General features: G+C 44.7%; 1 protein-coding gene across 1 annotated transcript in view; it reads right to left on the reverse strand.

Annotated features, from left to right (window-relative positions):
• LOC120031418 (integrin alpha-8-like) overlaps window positions 1-20,823 on the reverse strand; it is an 82,383-nt gene extending 61,560 nt beyond the window's left edge. The window contains exons 1-12 of the mRNA XM_038977157.1: window positions 20,382-20,823; window positions 19,603-19,751; window positions 17,406-17,506; window positions 17,149-17,272; window positions 14,322-14,383; window positions 11,319-11,364; window positions 9,191-9,316; window positions 8,938-8,982; window positions 8,356-8,399; window positions 7,300-7,356; window positions 7,102-7,154; window positions 725-930 (exon numbers count right to left, since the gene is read on the reverse strand). Coding sequence (XP_038833085.1) covers window positions 725-930; window positions 7,102-7,154; window positions 7,300-7,356; window positions 8,356-8,399; window positions 8,938-8,982; window positions 9,191-9,316; window positions 11,319-11,364; window positions 14,322-14,383; window positions 17,149-17,272; window positions 17,406-17,506; window positions 19,603-19,751; window positions 20,382-20,569 — 1,201 coding nt within the window. The 5' untranslated portion in view covers window positions 20,570-20,823. The remainder of the gene's footprint in view (window positions 1-724; window positions 931-7,101; window positions 7,155-7,299; window positions 7,357-8,355; window positions 8,400-8,937; window positions 8,983-9,190; window positions 9,317-11,318; window positions 11,365-14,321; window positions 14,384-17,148; window positions 17,273-17,405; window positions 17,507-19,602; window positions 19,752-20,381) is intronic.
• Between the last annotated feature and the right edge of the window lie 2,568 nt (window positions 20,824-23,391).

The raw sequence follows: 23,391 nt of genomic DNA on the forward strand, positions 1-23,391 counted from the left end.
TGGGGAGGACAGGCTTGTGGTAATGGCTGGGAGTGGAATGAGTGGAATGGTATCAAATATGAGTTTGATGCCAATCCATTTTGCTCTGTTCCAGACATTATTATGATCCGTCCTCCCCTCAGCAGCCTCCACTGATGTGTGTGTGTGTTAATAAAACAAACACAACGTGAGGCAGAATGAACTCTGGGCAGAGGGACAGAAACTTCCAGATGCCCCTATCTTAGCGGACATCTGGAGATTAAAAATAACTCTCTCTCTCTCTCTGACATACACACTCGCACACACCATAACACTGCTCATCATTACAGGAAGAGGGGGAAGAACTTCACAAGGAAACACTCTAACACCGCACTTCATGATTGGCTGAAGACCCTTTGGTTTCCCCCATTGGAGCATCTGATAGGATATCCGCTCTCCAAGACCAAAGAGCCAGAGATGAAGAGGGAACATTTTTTTATTTTTTATTTAACGAGGCAAGTCAGTTAAGAACTAATTATTATTTACAATGACGGCCTAGGAACAGTGCCTTGTTAAGGGGCAGAATGACAGATTTGTACCTTGTCAGCTCTAGGATTTGATCTAGCAACCTTTCGGTTGCTGGCCCAACGCTCAAACCACTAGGCTACCTGCCTCCCCATATAAAAGCATCTGCCTACCAATACACTGGGAGTGGACACTGAACGGGAAGAAAGAGAGGGGAAATACACACACACACACAGCTTACCGTTGTATCCGTCCTGGTTGAGGTCTCCTAGCGGGGCGATGGCAGTGCCAAAGCGTCCGAAGGTGTGTGTTCCCGTCAGGAGGAGGGGCTCGGAGAAGGTGAGCGGGGAGTGCTGGAGGTACAGATAGACACGGCCCACCTCCTTGGGCTTACTCTCCCTCTCTCTCTCCATATAGAGAGGGGCTCCTACCAGTACATCATCATACCTGGGGGAAAGATACACAGCTTTAGAATACACACACACACACAAACACACATAGATGAGTGTGTTATACAGACATGTCAGAAAGGATGTGGTCTGGCTCCAGAAATAGAGTTCAATCATCATAATCAGAGAACAAGCTACAGCTGGAACACATACTAACAATCCTCTCTCAATTCAATTCAATTCAAGGGGCTTTATTGGCATGGGAAAAATATGTTAACATTGCCAAAGCAAGTGAAGTAGATAATATACAAAAGTGAAATAAACAATAAAATGAACAGTAAACATTACACTCTCAGAAGTTCCAAAAGAATAAAGACATTACAAATGTAACATTATGTCTATATACAGTGTTGTAACAATGTACAAATGGTTAAAGTACAAAAGGGAACATAAATAAGCATAAATATGGGTTGTATTTACAATGGTGTTTGTTCTTCACTGGTTAACCTTTTCTTGTGGCAACAGGTCACAAATCTTGCTGCTGTGATGGCACACTGGTATTTCACCCAGTAGATATGGGAGTATCAAAATCGGGTTTGTTTTCAAATTCTTTATGGATCTGTGTAATCTGAGGGAAATACGTGTCTCTAATTTGGTCATACATTGGACAGGAGGTTAGGAAGTGCAGCTCAGTTTCCACCTCATTTTGTGTGCAGTGTGCACATCTTCTCTTGAGAGCCAGGTCTGCCTACGGCGGCCTTTCTCAATAGCAAGGCTATTGACAAACTCACTGAGTCTGTACATAGTCAAAGCTTTCCTTAAGTTGGGGTCAGTCACAGTGGTCAGGTATTCTGCCACTGTGTACTGTACTCTCTGTTTAGGGCCAAATAGCATTCTAGTTTGCTCGGTTTTTTTGTTAATTCTTTCCAATGTGTCAAGTAATTATCTTTTTGTTTTCTCATGATTTGGTTGGATCTAATTGTGTTGCTGTCCTGGGGCTCTGTGGGTTTGCGTGTGTGAACAGAGCCCCAGGACCAGCTTGCTTAGGGGACTCTTCTCCAGGTTCATCTCTCTGTAGGTGATGGCTTTGTTATGGAAGGTTTGGGAATCTCTTCCTTTTAGTTGGTTGTAGAATTTAATAATTGAATAATGGATTTTGATAATTAGCGGGTATCGGCCTAATTCTTCTCTGAATGCATTATTTTGTGTTCTATATTGTACACGGAGGAAGTTTTTGCAGAATTCTGCATGCAGAGTCTCAATTTGGTGTTTGCCCCATTTTGTGAATTCATGGTTGGTGAGCGGACCCAAGACCTCACAACCATAAAGGGCAATGGGTTCTATAAGTGATTCAAGTATTTTTAGCCAGATCCTAATTGGTATGTCGAATTTTATGTTCATTTTGATGGCCCTTCTTGCCTTGTCTCTCAGATCATTCACAGCTTTGTAAAAGTTACCTGTGGCGCTGATGTTTAGGCCAAGGTACAGTATGTGTAGTTTTTTGTGTGCTCTATGGCAACGGTGTCTAGATGGAATTTGTATTTGTGGTCCTGGTGACTGGACCTTTTTTGGAACACCATTATTTTGGTCTTACTGAGATTTATTGTCATTGCTCAGGTCTGGCAGAATCTGTGCAGAAGATCTAGGTGCTGCTGTAGGCCGTCCTTGGTTGGTGACAGAAGCACCAGATCATCAGCAAACAGTAGACATTTGACTTCAGATTCTAGTAGGGTGAGGCCGGGTGCTGCAGACTTTTCTAGTGCCTGCGCCAATTCGTTGATATATATATTGAAGAGGGTGGGGTTTAAGCTGCATCCCTGTCTCACCCCATGGTCCTGTGGGAAGAAATGTGTGTGTTTTTTGCCTATTTTAACCTCTCACTTGTTGTTTGTGTACATGGATTTTATAATGTTGTATGTTTTTCCCCCAACACCACTTTCCATACATTTGTATAGCAGACCCTTATGCCAAATTGAGTCGAGGCTTTTTTGAATTCAACAAAGCATGAGAAGACGTTGCCTTTGTTTTGGTTTGTTTGTCATTTAGGATGTGCAGGGTGAATACGTGGTCCGTCGTACGATAATTTGGTAAAAAGCCAATTGACATTTTCTCAGTACATTGTTTTCACTGAGGAAATGTATGAGTCTGCTGTTAATGATAATGCAGAGGATTTTCCCAAGGTTGCTGTTGACGCATATCCCACGGTAGTTATTGGGGTCAAATTTGTCTCCACTTTTGTGGATTGGGGTGATCAGTCCTTGGTTCCAAATATTGGGGAAGATGCCAGAGCTAAGGATGATGTTAAAGAGTTTTAGTATAGCCAATTGGAATTTGTTGTCTGTATATTTGATAATTTCATTGAGGATATCATCAACACCACAGGCCTTTTTGGGTTGGAGGGTTTTTATTTTGTCCTGTAGTTCATTCAAGGTAATTGGAGAATCCAGTGGGTTCTGGTAGTCTTTAATAGTTGATTCTAAGATTTGTATTTGATCATGTATATGTATATGTTTTTGCTGTTTGTTATTTGTTATACAGCCAAAAAGATTGGAGAAGTGGTTAACCCATACATCTCCATTTTGGATAGATAATTCTTCGTGTTGTTGTTTGTTTAGTGTTTTCCAATTTTCCCAGAAGTGGTTAGAGTCTATGGATTCTTCAATTACATTGAGCTGATTTCTGACGTGCTGTTCCTTCTTTTTCTGTAGTGTATTTCTGTATTGTTTTAGTGATTCACCATAGTGAAGGCGTAGACTCAGGTTTTCCGGGTCTCTATGTTTTTGCTTGGACAAGTTTCTCAATTTCTTTCTTAGAGTTTTGCATTCTTCATCAAACCATTTGTCATTGTTGCTCATTTTCTTCGGTTTTCTATTTGAGATTTTTAGATTTGATAGGAAAGCTGAGAGGTCAAATATACTGTTAAGATTTTCTACTGCCAAGTTTACACCTTCACTATGACAGTGGAACGTTTTGTCCAGGAAGTTGTCTAAAAAGGTTTGAATTTGTTGTTGCCTATTTGTTTTTTGGTAGGTTTCCAGACTACATTCCTTCCATCTATAGCATTTCTTAATATTACTCAGTTCCTTTGGCTTTGATGCCTCATGATTGAGTATTGCTCTGTTCAAGTAGACTGTGATTTTGCTGTGGTCTGATAGGGGTGTCAGTGGGCTGACTGTGAACACTTTGGGTTGAGGTCAGTGATAAAAGTAGTCTACAATACTACTGCCAAGAGATGAGCTATAGGTGTACCTACCATTGGAGTCCCCTCGAAGCCTACCATTGACTATGTACATACCCAGCGTGCGACAGAACTGCATGAGTTGTGACCCGTTTTTGTTGGTGTTTGTCCCCCTGTGTGCTGAGAGTGTGAGGTTCTTGTCTGGTTCTGGCATTTAGGTCGCCACAGACTAGAATATGTCCCTGGGCCTGGAAATGATTGATTTCCCCCTCCAGGATGGAGAAGCTGTCTTCATTAAAGTATGGGGATTCTAGTGGGGGGATATAGGTAGCACACAGGAGGACATTTTTATCTGTTAAGATCATTTCCTTTTGAATTTCTTGCCAAATGTAAAATGTTCCTGTTTTGATTAATTTAATGGAGTGAGTTAGGTCTGCTCTATATCAAATTAGCATACCCCCTGAGTCCCTTCCCTGTTTCACACCTGGTAGTTTGATGGATGGGACTACCAGCTCTCTGTAACCTAGAGGGCAACCAGTGGGTCCGTCTCCTTTATACCAGGTTTCTTGTAGAATGACAATGTCTGTATTTCCGATTTCTTTGATGAAGTCCAGGTTCCTGCTCTTTAGGCCAAAGCCAGATGACCTCAGGCCTGGGATATTCCAGGATGAGATAGTGAAGGCTTTGTGTTCCATAAAGTGTCCAATGTTGTTGGTCGTGTGGTTTGGCCTCAGGCCAGTAAGTGTGAGCAGATCCTGCTGAGAATCTGGTACATGCCATTGGCTTGGGTAAGAGTGGGGGTTGGGCTTGTTTGCCTGCTCACGTTCTGGGCATATGTGTGACTTCCACGTTGAGGCCCTTTTTCGGGGGTGGGGTGCATGGGGTGGGCAGGAGGGGCATAGGTCTGATCTGAGGGGGCCTAAATGGGGTGTAGGCATGGTTGACTTGGGGGGGTGTTGATTGGTTGGGGTGGGGATGTGGCTGGTGGTGTTGTGGTCTGGATGTAGGTCCTCTCGGCGTGGGTCCTCTATGTGTAAGTCCAGGGGGGGGGGGGGGGGGGGGGGGGGGGGGTCTATTGATCTGTTGCTCCTGTGTGAAGTGTTGGGGCTGCGTTTGAGAGCGATGTCCTATAGGGTCCTGGCGAAAGTGGGCACTACTGCCATGTATAGGTGGTCCTGGTCATAGAGGCTGTTCCAAGTCCAGGGTTGAGTGGTGGGCCAGGAAAATATTTGGTTTTGAGGCACAGTCACGGGAAATACTTGTGTTTACCCGCTGTATGGGGGGGTGCTCAGAGGGGGTGAGATCCCCTGGGCTTGGGGTTCTTCATTTGTCTGTTCTGCTGTGATGTTGACGCTATGGTCAGGGTCTGGTGTGGACTGTTCTGCTGTGGTGTTGACGCTATGGTCAGGGTCTGGTGTGGACTGTTCTGCTGTGGTGTTGACGCTATGGTCAGGGTCTGGTGTGGACTGTTCTGCTGTGGTGTCGAGACTTTTGTCGGGAGCTGAGGTGGGCTGTTCTGCTGGCTTCTCTGCGGAGGTGGCCTCCTCTCTAGTGGGTTGTTCTCTGTCACACGCCATCCCCCTCACCCTCTCCTCCAGCAGTCTGATCCTCTCCTCTAGTGCCCTGTTCTTCTCCTGCTCTTGGTTTTTATATCATTGAAGTTGTCTCACCACAGTCCAGAGTGCAGATATGTCTCTCTCCACCTTCAGCTCTCCGGGTCTGGTTAAGTTAAGGGGGTGTTGTTGTGCTGGACTGTTGTCTGGGTCTGTGCTGACTGGAGTGTAATCACCTGCTGACCCAGCTCCACCTGCCTTACCTCCAGCTGGGTAAATGGATCCTTCATTTCAATGAGGGGGTAGTACTCGGTGCTGGGAGGTTGACTTTCCGCTTGGGGTTGCTCGTCTGTGGGGTTATTTAATGAAGAGTTCTGGTCTGACCCGCTCGGGGTGGGGGTATTATTCTCAAGGGAGAGCTTCTCCAGCTGGGCTAATTCTTTGATTAGGTGAAAGTCCAGCTGAAACTGTTTGGGGTTGCCCTGTACCAATACTGTTCCAGACTTATAGAGATTTATATTAGCTGACTCAGAGTCCTCGTTGTCTAGTATCCTGAGTTTCCACCCCTCGTTAACGCCCCCCCCCCCCTCTTAACAGGGGGTAGTGTGCTAATATAGCACTGTGCCATGCCAGGGGATGGTTTGTGTGGAAGATGAGGTTGCTGATGTTCCCATTATTATAATAGTCAGCAAAAAGTGTCTCTTGATTTTCAATATGTGATATTTTCTTGCCTCATCATTCTTTACATACACAGGGTACTGTATTTTAATTACCTCTGAACAGTGGGAGGCAGCTTCTAAGCCCTCTCCATTTGGTTGGAGTAGACTGTGCGACTATCCTGCCATTGTTGGGCTAAAGGGCTTTGACACCTCTCACTTGACACGTCAGTGCTAATTAGTGTTGTATCAAGCTTGGCAGCCTTAATTTAGCATTCAGTCCTTATAAAGTAATGTAACGTATTTTTCTTCTTGGGTTTTGGAAATAAAATATAGCTTCAGACTAAACATTACTCACTCAGTTCCAGGTTGGATGGTGTTTTTAGGTTTCTGTTGTTTTCCAGAGCGTTTGCTGTATAGCGTTGGAATAATAATTTTTGGTAGTTGTAAACCTTCCAGGTGATTCCGTCCAAAATCAGGTTGTAGGTTTTGAGTTTTGATTTGGAGTGAAGGTTATGTTGTAGAGGGTAGCATCCTGTATATGTTCCTGACAAAAAAATCCAAGTTTATCTAATTCTAAATCTATCTTTCTTCTTCAAAGAACATGCTGAAAAATACTCTCCCTCCCTCCCTCTCTCCATTCTTGGCTCAGACTAAACAATTCTTTCACTACAAGAACCATGAAGATGTGTAGGGACAGGAAGAGAGGGAAAGAGTGACAAAGGTACCGATAGACAAAGAGAGACAAAAGAGACGAGAGAGACAGAAAAAAGTAAAGCCCCTTAAATTGAAAATGTGAGAGAGAGATGAAAGATATATCGATAGAAAGATAGATAACTCACCCGTCTCCATTGAGGTCAGTAACAGCCACAGAATAGCCAAAGTAGGAAGCCATCTGACAAAACATTTCATAACATGACTCTACAGTCAGGGATGTACAGTAGTGCTATAAAGTAGTTGGGAAAAAGATGAATAGCAGTGTATGTGTATGTGTGTGTGTGTGTATGTGTACTTGTGTGACGTTACTGTGTGTTACTGACCTGCTCTCCTGTGAAGTTCATGATGAATGTCAGATTAGTGGAGTTAATCACAGCTACCTGAAACAAAACACAAGAGTCACCTGATACAGGTACACATGCATCATGAAAACGCATTCACAGGATGTAATGAGCTGAAATAGAAACTCTTTCTTTCTCTCTGCCTGGTCCCCCTTCCCCCTATCTCCCTCCTTCAACCCCCCATTGTCCCCACTGCCTTACCCCAGTTGTGGGGGAGACAGAGGGGCTAAGAATTCCTTCAAAAGACCTACAATAACAACCACATGGAGACAGCCAGGGGCTACACATTCACACACTCACCCACACACATGTGCATGCACTCACAAAGTTAGAGAGACAAACACATACACAAAACACCAACAAATGTAGAGAAACAGACAGGCGGACAGGCAGAGAAACAGACAGATGGACGGACATACACACAGACAGATAGACGGTCCCTCGGAATGACAGACAGAGAGGCAGACAGAAGGAAAGACACGTGCAGACACTTAACTCCCTGGCCCCCCTCCTCCTCCTCTCTCTCAGGGGTGTCAGGCTGGTTGTCTCGCCAGGTCTGAGAGGCTAACGTGGGCTGACAGCTACTCTAGTCTCATCAGGCCAAACAGACCTAACCCTGACGTCCACTGACCACAAATGTGAGGGCTACCGGCCCCAGAGCCTGTTTGCACAACCACACAGGCTTGTCTGCTCTGAATACATCTCTATCTAGGTTTCAGTGTGTGTTAGAGGTGAGGGGGTCGTGTGTGTGTCAGGGAAATGGGTCAGGCTGGGTCAGCTCTTATGGAGCGGAAGTCGTGTGTCATTAAGGAGACAAACGTCTTGGTGTGAGCGAGGACTGTGTTGTGGTCAGAGTGGGGGGGATTTGTTGTTGCTAAGCGATATAAACTAGTAATGGAATTCTATTTTGGAAACATTTCCTCTCTGGACACGCAGGAATTGTATAATTCCATACTTACATATACTGTGTGTGTGTGTGCTGCTATGCATGTTTGCATGCGTGTGTATGTGTGTGTATGTGTGTGATTCTGTACTCACATATCCAAAGTTCTGTGCCCCTCTCGGAACCCCAGCTATCAGCTCTGGAAAGGAGAGGAACACACATTATATAACACTGCCTGCCTGCTCTTCTGTCTGCCTGTCTGTCTGTTTGCCTGTCTGGATGCCTGCCTTTCAGGGTGTCTCTGTCTCTAGGCCACCCTGACTGAAGACACTAAAAGCTGACAACAGATTGACTGATGATGGAAGGGAGAGAGAAAGATAGAGAGAGACAGAGAGTGGTTTTGATCTGAGTACCTCTCCCAAACCCTGTTCCCGGTACAGACCAGACCACAAACCCAGCCCAGCAAGCTCCAGCTTTAAGGAATTCAAAGATGAGACCACAACCAGCCTACAACCACAATACAACCCTTGTATAAAATCATTATACAACCATGTGTCAACCCTTGGTGCCATGTTTTAATTAAGAAGATGATGTAGGAGGCAGAACATATGGTTTTGTAGCAAGTTACATTTCTTGGTTAGTTTGCAGTGTAGTTACTAGTTACTTACTGTCCATCGGACTAGCCTCTGAAACACTGCAAGCACCAAACACACAGGGATGAAAGTGTTGTCTTTTACCTTGCTCTGAGTCTCCTGTGAATTCCCCCACTGCCACAGAGTAACCTGTAGACAAGAGAGATATTAGTGAGTGAGTGAGTGAGTGAGTGAGTGAGTGAGTGAGTGAGTGAGTGAGTGAGTGAGTGAGTGAGTGAGTGAGTGAGTGAGTGAGTGAGTGAGTGAGTGAGTGAGTGAGTGAGTGAGTGTGTGTGTGTGTGTGTGTGTGTGTACGTGCGTGTTTGTGTGTGTAGATGAAACTGTGTGTGTGTGGTACCTAGGTAGCTGTCGTCATGGGTATCAGCTGCAGCGTGTGTGTGTTTCTCTCCAGGGACTCTCCTGAGCACGGCTTTCAGAGAGTAACCATTCAATATCTCTGCTACGCCTGCAGTCATCACCTGACCTGAAGAGAGAGAGAGAGAGGTCAGAAACACACAATGGTCAGTAAACGGACAGGCCAACCCCAGACCCAATGGGGAGCAATAACTTCTGCACTGTCAGTCTGTCACACAAACATGCACGCCCCCACACACACTTTCCTGCCCTTTGTTATGAAACTCACAGGTATGAGGAGCTCTTCCCCGAGGAACACTGAAACAGCTCGTTAGCAGGAGTTAGAATGACACACACACACTGTGTTGCATATTAGTCACTGTCTAAAAGAGAGCTTATGCTCTCTATCTCTCTGCTATTGTAGCAAATGCTGTGCTGTGGAGGGGGAGGTCAGACAAACATAGGCCTACTGCTTTATCTCCAGCTGCCCTCAACCTCACATCAATCCTCCTTAATGTGGTGGGTACTGACAGAGAGAAATTGCCCCCTGTCTCAGACTCCCACTTTCCCTAACTCCCTTCACAGACATGGACGCTAACCCTAATTATAGATGCATACCTACACAGACACTAACCCAAATCACAGACCTACAAACACAGACAAGACAGACCCTCTTCACAGACCATAACCACAGACACAGAAACAGATCCTCTCCAGACACACACACACACACACACACACACACACACACACACACACACACACACACACACACACACACACACACACACACACACACACACACACACACACACACACACACACACACACACACACACACACACACACCATAATAACAGACACCCACTCCACAGACAGCTCCTAACCCTAATCACAGAGACAGACCCCTAACCCTCTGCAGACTTCCTCATTACTGATAGTATAAGAGGTTCCTTCAGATCCTCTGATAATAAGCTGTATAAAAGGCTTCCCATAATAACTCAGCATAAACACCTGTGATAATAGCTGTATATTAGAGACCATAAACTCTCTGCTCGGAGAGCTTTGATAAACATCTAGAGGAAGTGTTTAAACACCAGGAAGCTGAGCCAAGCTGAGGGCAATTTCATGCCCGCGCACACACACACACACACACACACACACACACACACACACACACACACACACACACACACACACACACACACACACACACACACACACACACACACACACACACACACACGCAAACGCTTATACACACACACACCAGGGGCATAGAGAGTTCATAAACCACCTTCAACAAAGGATTAATACAACATAATATTAATTAATAAAAAGACTCACTGACTATCCATCTCTCTCTTACCCACTTCTGTCTATCTCTCCATTTTAAAGGCATATGGCAGACAGAGTAGGCAGTTCTTGTTGTAAAAGCACGTTCCTATCCTCTTTCATTTTTAAATGAATTAAGTGACTGGAGCGATAGGGCACAGAGGTTAACATGACGGGAGTGACCGTGGTCAAAGGAGGAGAGTTTACTACCCTGTATTAGTAACTGTCTCTCATACACACACATAAATGCAGACTTGCATGCACACTCATCGTCACACACACACAGCTGTGTGCTAATATCCACTCAATGAAGATAAGCGAGGAGACATCAGGACAGGAAGAGTCCAACCCCCCCCCTCCCCTCCCCCCCAACATACACATCCACCCACACACCTTCAAACTCCAAGGTCCACCATCAGACTGAAGCAGGTGTCTGCCCTCCAACACACACACCCATTACCATAGTGAGTGGGAGTTCCTCCACACCCCATTACCCTCTGATCAGCTCATTACAACTGAGCCTAGACTCACTCAAACACTTCCTGTCAGAGAGAGAGGAGGGAGGGTCTCTCACTCTACCTTGTCCTACTCTGGCTTCTCCTGGGATCAAACTGCACATCAGGAATGAGAGAAATGAACTGGAGGAGTGCTTCATCAAATACTATGTGAATCCAGGTCTGGTGCAGGAATGTGCCTTGATCGTGCTGCTAAACTCACCTCTTTCTCCCTCTCTCTTTGTCTCTCTGCCTTTTTTTTGTTGCAATTCTAGTGTTTCACATAGAGTGGGCTAATATTACCTTGCCAGTAGAAGCTGCCAGGTCCGCCCACCACCAGTGTCCCCTCCTGAGGAAGAGAAAGTCAGGGTCAGTCCAGGGTTAGGACTAACTTCTTCAAGACTGGACAAAAGCTGAATTTACAGTGCATTCGGAAAGTATTCAGACCCCTTGACTTTTTTCACATTTTGGTACGTTACAACCGTACTCTAAAATGTATTAAATTGTTTTATTCCACCTCATCAATCTACACACAATACCCCATAATGACAAAGCAAAAACAGGTTTTTACATATTTTTGCAAATGTATAAAAAATAAATAAACAGAAATATTACATTTACATAGGTATTCAGACCCTTTACTCAGTACTTTGTTGAAGCACCTTTGGTAGCAATTACAACCTTGAGTCTTCTTGGGTATGATGCTACAAGCTTGGCACATCTGTATTTGGGGAGTTTCTCCCATTCTTCTCTGCAGATCCTCTCAAGCTCTGTCAGGTTGGATGGGGAACGTCGCTGCACAACTATTTTCAGGTCTCTCTAGAGATGTCCGATCGGGTTCAAGTCTGGGCTCTGGCTGGGCCACTCAAGGACATTCAGAGACATGTCCCGATGCCATTCCTGCATTGTCTTGACTGTGTGCTTAGGGTTGTTGTCCTGTTGGAAGGTAAACCTTCGCCCCAGTCTGAGGTCCTGAGCGCTCTGGAGCAGGTTTTCATCAAGGATCTTTACAAGTACTTTACTTTGCATCTTTCCCTCGATCCTGACTAGTCTCCCAGTTCCTGCCACTGAAAAACATCCCCACCACCATGCTTTATCGTAGGGATGGTTCCAGGTCTCTTCCAGATATGCATTTTAGGCCACGAAGTTTAGGCCACGAAGTTAAATCCTGGTTTCATCAGTCCAGACAATCTAGATCCTCATTGTCTAAGATTCCTTTAGGTGCCTTTTGGAAAACTCCAAGCTGACTGTCAGGTTCCTTTTACTGAGGAGTGGCTTCTGTCTGGCCACTCTACCATAAATGCCTGATTGGTGGAGTGCTGCAGAGATGTTTGTCCTTCTGGAAGGTTCTCCCATCTCCACAGGGGAACTCTGGAGCTCTGTCAGAGTGACCATCGGGTTTTTGGTCACCTCCCTGACCAAGGCCCTTCTCCCCAGATTGCTCAGTTTGGCCGGGCGGCCAGCTCTAGGAAGAGTCTTGGTGGTTCCAAACTTCTCCCATTTAAGAATGATGGAGGCCACTGTGTCCGTGGGGATTTGATACGCTTCCCCAGAAGCTCTATGGACAATTCCTTCAACTTGATGGCTCGGTTTTTGCTCTGACATGCACTGTCAACTGTGGGACCTTTTATAGACAGGTGTTTGCCTTTCCAAATCATGTCCAATCAAGTTGTAGAAACATATCAAGGATGATCAGGATGGAACGGAGCTCAATTTCGAGCCTCATAGCAAAGAATACTTATGTAAATAAGGTATTTCTGTTTTTTTAAATTCTGAAAACCTGTTTTCACTATGTCATTATGGGGTATTGTGTGTAGATTGATGAGAATTTAAAAAAAATCTATTTTAGAATAAGGCTGTAACGTAACAAAATGTGGAAAAGGGGAAGGGGTCTCAATACTTCCGAATGCACTGTATATAGATCTGGGTCGGGACGAGAGCTCCTGATCAGGACCCCACAGGATCATATAAGCGACGATACTTAATCTGCCTGTGTTAAACCAAATTCAATGCACTTTAAAGGCCCAGTGCAGTCAGACACATGATTTTCCTGTGATTTTTTATATATTTCCACAGTATGATAATGCCCTTTTATTGTAAGAGCTGTTTGAAAAAACCACCTGAAATGCCAGCCTATTTTGTTGGGTTGTAGTTTTGGCCTGACTGGTGTCATCACCAGGTAATACATTAGTTAATAGACCAATAAGAAAGTCAGTTCCAAACCTCTCTGCAAATAACAGCTAATTGTCAGTTATCCCCTCCCCACTCAGACCACTCCCAGATAGTTATAGCAAAATTCTTGCTTTGAAATTGCTCTTTGCTAAGAAGCTATTTTTGCATATTTTTACCCTTTTAATCAGAAACAATCACAGTAGGGTACTTCATTGTTACCCCAAAAATGTTTTAATATTCAGATAAAAATGGTTGCATTGGACCTTTAAGTGGTCTAGTTCGTCCTGACTTACCTGTATACACACTGATTGATAAACATTGAAGAAACAATCATAAAAGACAATGTGTGTGTGTCTGTTTGTTTCTATGTGTGTGTGTGTGTGTGTGTGTGTGTACTGTCTTCAGTCATCCATGTGTACTTCCTGTTGAAAATGACAGCTTCCTGTACAAGAGGGTACATTGAGCAGAGAGGAAGAGGGTTCAGATGTTCACATGAGCAAGGCCCTCTATGATTGAAACAGACTAAGTTGCATGCCTCCTAGCTCTCTCCCCTCTAACCCTTATTGTGTATCTCTCTATTGTCTTGAGAGAGGACTGGACAGATGGAGAGAAAGGGAGGATGAGGAGGAGGGAGGGTGTTATGACAAACATGTCTTTTTACACACACACGTCTTGGGAATATTTTGACTCGGCTGTGATTGTATGCTAGAAAATAACTAAGGGGTTCTCTCTGTATTGAGGATTGTCATGACATGGACGGTGATGAGGATGTCATGACATGGACGGTGATGAGGATGTCATGACATGGACGGTGATGAGGACGTCATGACATGGACAGTGATGAGGATGTCATGACATGGACAGTGATGAGGATGTCATGACATGGACGGTGATGAGGATGTCATGACATGGACGGTGATGAGGATGTCATGACATGGGCGGTGATGAGGACGTCATGACATGGACGGTGATGAGGACGTCATGACATGGACGGTGATGAGGATGTCATGACATGGACGGTGATGAGGACGTCATGACATGGACAGTGATGAGGATGTCATGACATGGACGGTGATGAGGATGTCATGACATGGACGGTGATGAGGACGTCACGTGGGTAGTGATGGTTGTTACCTTGGTGAAGTCCACACTGAACCCGGCCTGGCAGAAACCCTGTCCCTCTGGGTCTGGATCATCTGACAAACACAATCACACACCATATCAGACCATCGTTTCAACCCTCCTATGGTGAATTGTTATTAGTTGAAGTGTTACAAAAAGCATGACCCTGACCTTCCAAGTAGCTCTAACTTTACCTCTCCACTATTCCATGTCCAAACTCTATGTGGAAGAAATCGGAGTGCATGGTGTGTGTGTGTGTGTATATAAACCTGGCTGATAATGAATCATTCCCCGTGTTCCAGAGGCACCCAGAGGAGAGGTGAAATGAGTCGTAACTACACACACACACACACACACACACACACACACACACACACACACACACACACACACACACACACACACACACACACACACACACACACACACACACACACACACACACACATATACTGACTGCTATGTGTGTAAGCTGGAGTGTGTAAGCTCGGAGGTCATAAATCCACATTAAAATCTAAACAAGGAGCTCCCAGAGAGAAAGGTTGAAACACACACACTGGGTTGGAAACATTACAGAGACTGAGTGTGTGTGTGTGCATACGTGTGTGTGTATATGTGTATGTGTGCGTGCGCGAGTGCAGGTGTGCTGGGTTTGTACAGTAGCATTGTGCGTCCAACCCCCTTGGAACCATCACGTTGATCTCAATAAAAACTGTCCAGTAGAGTAGAATGTTTTATGTTTTTCTTTTAGTGAAATTACATAGTTGTTTGATGTCGATGTGGTCAAATCTTACTGACAACATAAAACAAAACCTTTAAATAACCCCCAGAATCACTAAAACACCAGATCTGTTTGTTTGTGTGTGTGTGTGTGTGTGTGTGTGTGTGTGTGTGTGTGTGTGTGTGTGTGTGTGTGTGTGTGTGTGTATGTCAGGATATTTTTGTAGAGAGTCAATGATAAGTGAGAGGAAGAGGGTTCACATGTTCACATGACCAAGGCCCTCTGTGATTGAAACGGACTAAGTTGCATGCCTCCTAGTTAGGTTGTACGGTATTCAGATTTTCATATTATCATACCTTCCTTCTCTCATACCGGGATTTACGGTATTACCGGCATAGCACATAAGGCGGGGCTAAAAACACAAGAAAAGCCCATTGGGCCTCTATTCCCAGAATGCTAGTAAAATTTGCACAAACTAATAGTGAAATTACATAACTAAATGCTAACGAGCGAAAACGAACATAAACTAATTGCAGACAGGCAAATACAGCTCATGAAGTTATACAAGCATAGCTAGTACCTACCGAATGTCATTTTCGGTGAGTGTGGACGTTTCCAAGCAAAAGTGAACAAGAGATGTTGTGCAAATGAGCAAAGTTGTGATGCGTGCTTTTCTAAAAGAAGAGCAGCATGTGTAGATGCGAGATGAACGGGGGAGAAAAAAAATATTGGTAGAAACACAGGGAAAAAATGGCAGCAATACAGATAACTCATCCAGAGCTCTTTGACTTGATTTGCAGTGATTTGCATACAAGTGTAACGTCATCACCTCATGTGCGCTGCACAACAGAGACTCTGATAGATATAGAACGCTATGGTCTCACCAGCTCACTTTCTCCCATTGTGCTATTTACAAACACACACGTGACTGGCTCATCTAAAATATTGTGACAGGTTAAAATGAAGAACGCAACATGCTTTATCTCCTAAGGTATTGCACAAGTTGACTGCAGGTAATAACTTAAAAAGTAGCTAGAAATATTAAAATGAATTGAAAAACTTTTGTTTTGACAGTATTGAAAAACCATCAAGTGGCTTTTTTCAAATACCCCCGCTATACGGTATATACGGTATACCGCCCAAGCCTAGTTGTGTGTTCCAGTGGGTGTTTACAACTGGCCACCTGAAAGTGACCATAGCTTCTTATCCTGCTAATGGTTTTGACTGTAGCCTGTTAGTCTCCAGCCATAGACAGTATATCAGAGTACTGAGTATCTAGCCTCTTTTACTACAAGATGCTGTTGTCTTGCAATTTGGTGTGTGTGTATTAGGGCTGGAAATGGCCAGGGTTTCTCATGATTCTATACATATTGCAATTCGCTACTGCGATTTTATTGCAATTTGATGTTCCAAATATATTGCTCACTATTCTGCATGTCTGCTGCAGAGAGACAAGAGAGAGCATGAGAAAATTTGTTTTAATCAACCACGGAAATAAAAATGCTGAAAACATGTTGGCTCACTATTTAAAAAGAAAATTGTGAACTAGCTATAGGATAAAAACCTGAGTTTTGGCGCAGGTTCAGCCAATTAGCTAATGCTACCTAGCATCAAAAAATGTATAAATACATTTTACAAATCGATACTTGGAGTCAAAGTATCGATATAGTAGCATCGATTTTTCCCCACCATCACAAGTGCGTATGTGTGTTTGTGTGTATGTGTTTGTACGTTGTGTGTGTGTGTGTGTGTGTGTGTGTGTGTGTGTCTGTGTGTCTGTGTCATCCACATGGTTAGCAGATGTCAAGTGTAGCGAAATGCTTGTGCTTCTAGTTCCGACCATGCAGTAATATCTAACAAGTAATATAACCTAACAATTTCTCAACAACAAAAAACAAAATACTGCATAGTTTCCTAGGAACGCGAAGCGAGGCGGCCATCTCTGTCGGCGCCAGAAGTATATAGATGGACATTAAAGATCAAGGTGTGTGTGTGTGTGTGTGTGTGTGTGTGTGTGTGTGTGTGTGTGTGTGTGTGTGTGTGTGTGTGTGTGTGTGTGTGTGTGTGTGTGTGTGTGTGTGCGTGCGTGCGTGCGTGTGTGTGTGTGTGTGAACTCACTGGTCCTACAGGGTGAGTATTCTGCGTAGGCGCTGAAGTTCTGCACGGCAACATAGCAGGTTCCTACCGGGTCCTTCTCACCGTTCACCTTCACTGTACGCCAGTGGTAGAGAGGAGCACAGGCCTAGACACACAAACGCATGCACACACACACACACATGGCATGTATATGACTGGATCAAAGTGTATTAGTTAATCATAGCACTGATGGTTTACATCTATGACGGGTTAGGGTTAGACAGAATATCATTCCTCACCACCACTTTGCCTTTGTGAGTTCTAACTGAGGCTCCAAACCACTGGTGAGACTTGAACTCCAGAGGCTCCCTGGTGCCATTAACCTTAATCATCCTGTTATCTATAGAGAGAGATGGGGGGAGGGAGGAGGGAAAGAGGAAGAGAGTTTTATTATGGCATCAATCGACCTGCCCCAGCCCTAATAGGTCTAGTCTATGTACAACATGGGTCATGCCTGCCTATACACCATGGAAGGCCCAGATTTGGAAGCTAACTAAAGTAACACTAACTTTTTAAAATGTTTCTATTGAAGTTTCTAGAAATACACCTTGATCTTTAATGTCCATTGTCATGCTGTAAATGCGTATGACTGTGTGTGTGTGTGTGTTTGTGTGTGTCAGTGGGTGTTAGCCTGCTCCAGTGCAGATCTTTTCCTGTGTTATTGAAGGCCAGCTGGGCCTGTTTAGAGAGACGGCGTCTACGCCTCATAAAACACCAGCAACCTACACACACACACACTGAAGACTGCCGTTTCTCCCGGCCCATTCTAGACGACAAGGTAAGAAAGAGATTAACTAATTATGAAATTTGAGTGAACTATTCCCATATATATTATGTCATGTTTTGTCATTAGAATGACCTCATGCGCAACTGCACACTGTTCCTAACCCCTAACCCAGTAAGTGGCTTGGTCTCTTCCCTTTGACTGCACCAGGCCAGGCGCACCACAGCCATGCCACTGATCGCCATATTGCACCCTCTCTAGTCTTATTGCTTAATTCCTTCAATCTCTCTCTCCTTCCCCCTCCTCTCCCTGTCTTTCTCCCTGACTGAGGCCCTACCCAGTATGGCTCTCTGTGTGTGTGTGTGTGTGTGTGTGTGTGTGTGTGTGTGTGTGTGTGTGTGTGTGTGTGTGTGTGTGTGTGTGTGTGTGTGTGTGTGTGTGTGTGTGTGTGTGTGTGTGTGTGTGTGATGATAGATTATATGCGTGGGTGTGTGTATGTGTCTCTCATGTCGCTGGTTTGTACCTGTATTAATGAGGCTACAGTAACTCTAGCCATATCCACCATATCCATGCACATCAATCACACACACACACACACACACACACACACACACACACACACACACACACACACACACACACACACACACACACACACACACACACACACACACACACACACACACACACACACACAAGGATGAATTTGAAGATCTAATAAAAAGCAGACCTCCCCTCCCTCTTATCCCCTCCAGTCTCAGAGGGAAACTAAATTCCCATGTGCTCACAGTTTACCCCCCCTAGCCCCCTGACCGCTTCATACACACTCACAATTTACCCCTCCCCCAGGATAATTGAGAGAGTGATAGAGAGAGAGAGAGAGAGAGAGAGAGAGATACAGAGAGAGAGAGACAGAGAGAGAGGAAGCGAGGCAGAGATTAAGGGAGAACGAGAGTAGAGGAGTTATTCATCTCTATGAAATTGATTGCCCATCCTATCAGAATAGACCGATTAGTGCAACAGGAAGTCGTTTTTCAGTAAAGAACCAGAGATGACAGTACCAGAATTCCAGAACACCAGACAGACAGATGCATTCAGCCACCACTCACCAACATATCTTTCTCATAGAAATTAATAGTAGTTATTTTTCTATGGCCCTCTTCATACACACTCCAGCTGACAAAGACCATATGGATCACACACACACACACACACACACACACACACACACACACACACACACACACACACACACACACACACACACACACACACACACACACACACACACACACACACACACACACACACACACACACACACACTCACAAACACACAGAACATGCACACACTTACACACATTAGTGGTGAGGGCGCTCTCTTGTGTTCTGTTATTTGTCCGGATGAAGTGCATCGGGTGAAATTACACTTCTAACAGGAACACACACACACACGTACGGTTCTTCTGTGCCCCTGAAACCTGAAGCCAACCACATGGGCAGGAGTTAACCCCTTCATACTCACTCATGAACTTTGTGTGAGCAGAACTAGCACATACACACACACACACACACACACACACACACACACACACACACACACACACACACACACACACACACACACACACACACACACACACACACACACACACACGCAAACACACGTCACACACACACACGCACACAGGTACACAGCATGGTGTAACTCACTGGCGTTGTCGAAGGGTATCTGTGTGCAGCTGTAGGGTAGCTTGGTGGGGTCAGGGTTTGGGGGATAGGGACAGTAGTAGACAGCTCCTCCCTCTATGATGCCTGGCTGGGACGTGTTGGCCTTGGGCGCTCCCACCAACACACTCAACCTGCAGGGACACAGTCATGACAGAGGTATAATGCCACTAACCGAATGTTCACACACAAAACTTAAGATAAATAAATGGTCTTTAGCACACAGAGACACACACACTGCTAGAGAGACAGATTACTACACACATTCATTGGGCAAGACACATTCATATTTTAGTTATTTAGCGGAAGCTCTTATCCAGTGCATAAAACTAAGGAGCTGAAACAAGAAACATGATAGGAGCATCTTGGTAATAAAACAGTCCTCAGTTCATTTACAAATCCCAGCGCTCATCACAGTCAGCACAGAAAGCACAAGTACAGTAGGCTACTAGCACTATGAAATATTGGTGTGCTTGGAAAACTGTCCCAACTTAGTCTACTATTCTGTGACATTTGTAACTGTATTTGTGTTCACTTGCAAGACGAATTTCCTGTTGAAATAATGATATTCTATTCTACTATTTTATTAGGAGAGTGAACCCATCTCTGTGTTCGGACATGTTTTTTCTGGGAATCCAGACTTAATTCATATTAATCCAACATGAACCCGCAGACCTTTGTAGGCTGTTCGAAATTGAAATTAACAACATACAAAATGCTATGTTTTAAAGTGATAGTTGTGGTCTCGGACTGTTGTCACTCACGTGCTGCTTTCGGGGGTCGGTCGGTAGAAGTCCACGGAGTAACCAAAGTAGCTCCCCTCTGGTCCTCCGTACACCGCCGGGCGCTCCGCATGCAGGTTGAACCCCGAGACCACCGAAAGGACCAGCCACAGCACCGACACCACGCGACACAACATCCCACCGAACGCGCACATCCTATAGGCACACATTAACACCTTCCCCGCAGCCAGACCAGTAGTCTATCACACCGCTTGAATCCGTTAGCAAGGAGAGAGATAGATGATAGAAGAGATGGAGCGAGAGAGATGTTTCTCTCCTGCCAGGTAAGTTATCCCAAGTTGTGCCCGTGCGTTCCGCTCTCCCTTCTGTCTCCCACACAAGCTACACACACACTCTCCTCCGGGTCAGATCTATTGATGCTCTCACTCACACACACTCTGCAGCCTGTAGCCAGACTCTCCTGTCGCTGCGGCGGCGCGCTTGTATTCTGTGCGCGCCCCGGTTGCGCAACACTTCGACCCCCGCGCCCCCTTCAAGACCGCATCCAGACCACATCAGAACGCGCTCCAAGGGGCTGCATCACCAAGCTATCGTTTTATGGGGAAAAGCGATTTTCTCATTTCGTAGGTTTTGATCGTGAAGCAATACATATTATAAAGTGGATGTATTAATTATCTCTCTTTCTCGCTCGCTCACACACACGCGCACGCACAATGGCCATACAATATGACATGACTTCAGTCAGTGTGGTGATACTGATATGTCTGATATTACAGATCTCGGGTTTCGCGGTGTTTTATTATTAAACCGTTTATTCTGACCGCGCCGGTTTAATGAGGTGCGTTTCCTTCCATTAAAGAATAATTACCGGTAATTATCTCGCGTAATTATTACTGAGATCTAAAGTTAAACACGCCAGCCTGAGCACTAAAACTAAAGACGGGTTAGGCCTATCACGTTGTATGTGTGTGTCTAAATGTGTTTGTGTGTAGGCCTATGTGTGTGTGTGTGTGATGGGTTTTCAACGCACGCGTTACCAATCCCCTGTCCTGCGCGAGTCCTCTCCCAAAAGTTAAGCTATAAATAAACTCGTAGCCTATTCTGATCCAGACACAACTTGTGGGTGTGCGTTTTATAGCCATCTTGCCTGCATAGCCTACATCCTGTAGATAAACAGTGTAATCTTATCAAAGCAGAAAATTCCACTATGCTCACATCACTCCTCCAGTGTGTGTGTGTCATGTGTGTGTGTTCCTGCATTAACTCAGTCTGCTCCTAATCAGCATCAGGAGAGTTTTAATTTAATCTGAACTTTAGAATGTTTGTTGTCAAAAGACAGAAAGTCTCATATAGTCATAGTGAGCTGTAAAACTGTGACTGTGTGCTGGGGAGTACTGGTCTTTCTCAGCTGTTATGAGGAACATGTTTAGGAGATGCTTTATGTCCATTTGTGTTGGTTGGAGAAACATGACTTATGTGGACCACATTGTCCAAACATCTGTGATCTGTAATGACCTTAGTAACAATTTATTTAGCTATGGACCAAAATGAAGTACTTAGGCTGAAACGTATGCGTTTCTATGTTACTGTGTGCGTGTGTAGAGTTAGGATGTTACTGTAAACCACTTCTTCATATTTTCAGACAAGTGATATGAACCAGGTGGGGTTGTGTATGTTGTGTGTGTCAGAGTGTGTGTGTTATAGAATCGGAGGCTGCATGGTGATGAGAGGGAGTCACAGTGAACAACCTTGACCTACCAGATGGAGAATTCAGACAAGTTTCCCCAACTCTCCTTAACCCCTCCCCCTCGCATGCCCTCTTCCTCCTTTACCCCTCCTTCTTTTTCCCTCTGCTGTTCTCAATCTCTTTCCTTATGTCTCTCTGCACTCCTCTTGCTGTCCATACCTCTCTCTCCGTCTCAATCTACCCCTTCCCTCCCTCCCTGCTAATGTAAACTCAGCAAAAAAAGAAACGTCCTCTCACTGTCAGCTGCGTATATTTTCAGCAAACTTAACATGTGTAAATATTTGTTTGAACATAACAAGATTCAACAACTGAGACATAAACTGAACAAGTTCCACAGACATGTGACTAACAGAAATTGAATAATGTGTCCCCGAACAAAATCAAAAGTAACAGTCAGTATCTGGTGTGGCCATTAAGTACTGCAGTGCACCAGATTTGCCAGTTCTTGCTGTGAGATGTTACCCCACTCTTCCACCAAGGAACCTGCAAGTTCCCGGACATTTCTGGGGGGAATGGCCCCAGCCCTCACCCTCCGATCCAACAGGTCCCAGACGTACTCAATGGGATTGAGATCCGGTCTCTTCGCTGGCCATGGCAGAACACTGACATTCCTGTCTTGCAGGAAATCACACACAGAACGAGCAGTATGGCTGGTGGCATTGTCATGCTGGAGGGTCATGTCAGGATGAGCCTGCAGGAAGGGTACCACATGAGGGAGGAGGATGTCTTCCCTGTAACGCACAGCGTTGAGATTGCCTGCAATAACAACAAGCTCAGTCCGATGAAGTTCTTCAAAGGTAAGGCATTTATATCGTTATTTCTGACTTTTGTGTCGCCAACTGCCTGGTTGAAAATTATTTATGTGTTTGTATTCCGGGGCGCTGTCCTCAGATAATCGCATGGTCTGCTTTCGCCGTAAAGCCTTTTTGAAATCTGACACTGCGTCTGGATTAACAAGAAGTTAAGCTTTATTTTGATGTATTACACTTATATTTTCAGTTATCTTGAATATTGATATTTTTGTAGTTTGAATTTGGCGCTCTGCAATTTCACTGGATGTTGTCAAATCGATCCCGCTAAAGGGATTGGCGCGCGAAGGGATCACTAACAGGTTAAACCCTTTACAATGAAGATCTGTGAAGATAATGTCAGTGTCAGTGTTGAACTCCAGAGACAGATGGAACCATAGTGGCTCATTACATTACAGAGGAGCATATGGTCTCACACATGCATATGGTGACCAACAACAGACAGACACAAACATAGAATGTACCGTGCCTGTGT

Source organism: Salvelinus namaycush, chromosome 37, assembly GCF_016432855.1.
Source record: "Salvelinus namaycush isolate Seneca chromosome 37, SaNama_1.0, whole genome shotgun sequence".
Lineage (NCBI taxonomy): Eukaryota > Metazoa > Chordata > Actinopteri > Salmoniformes > Salmonidae > Salvelinus > Salvelinus namaycush.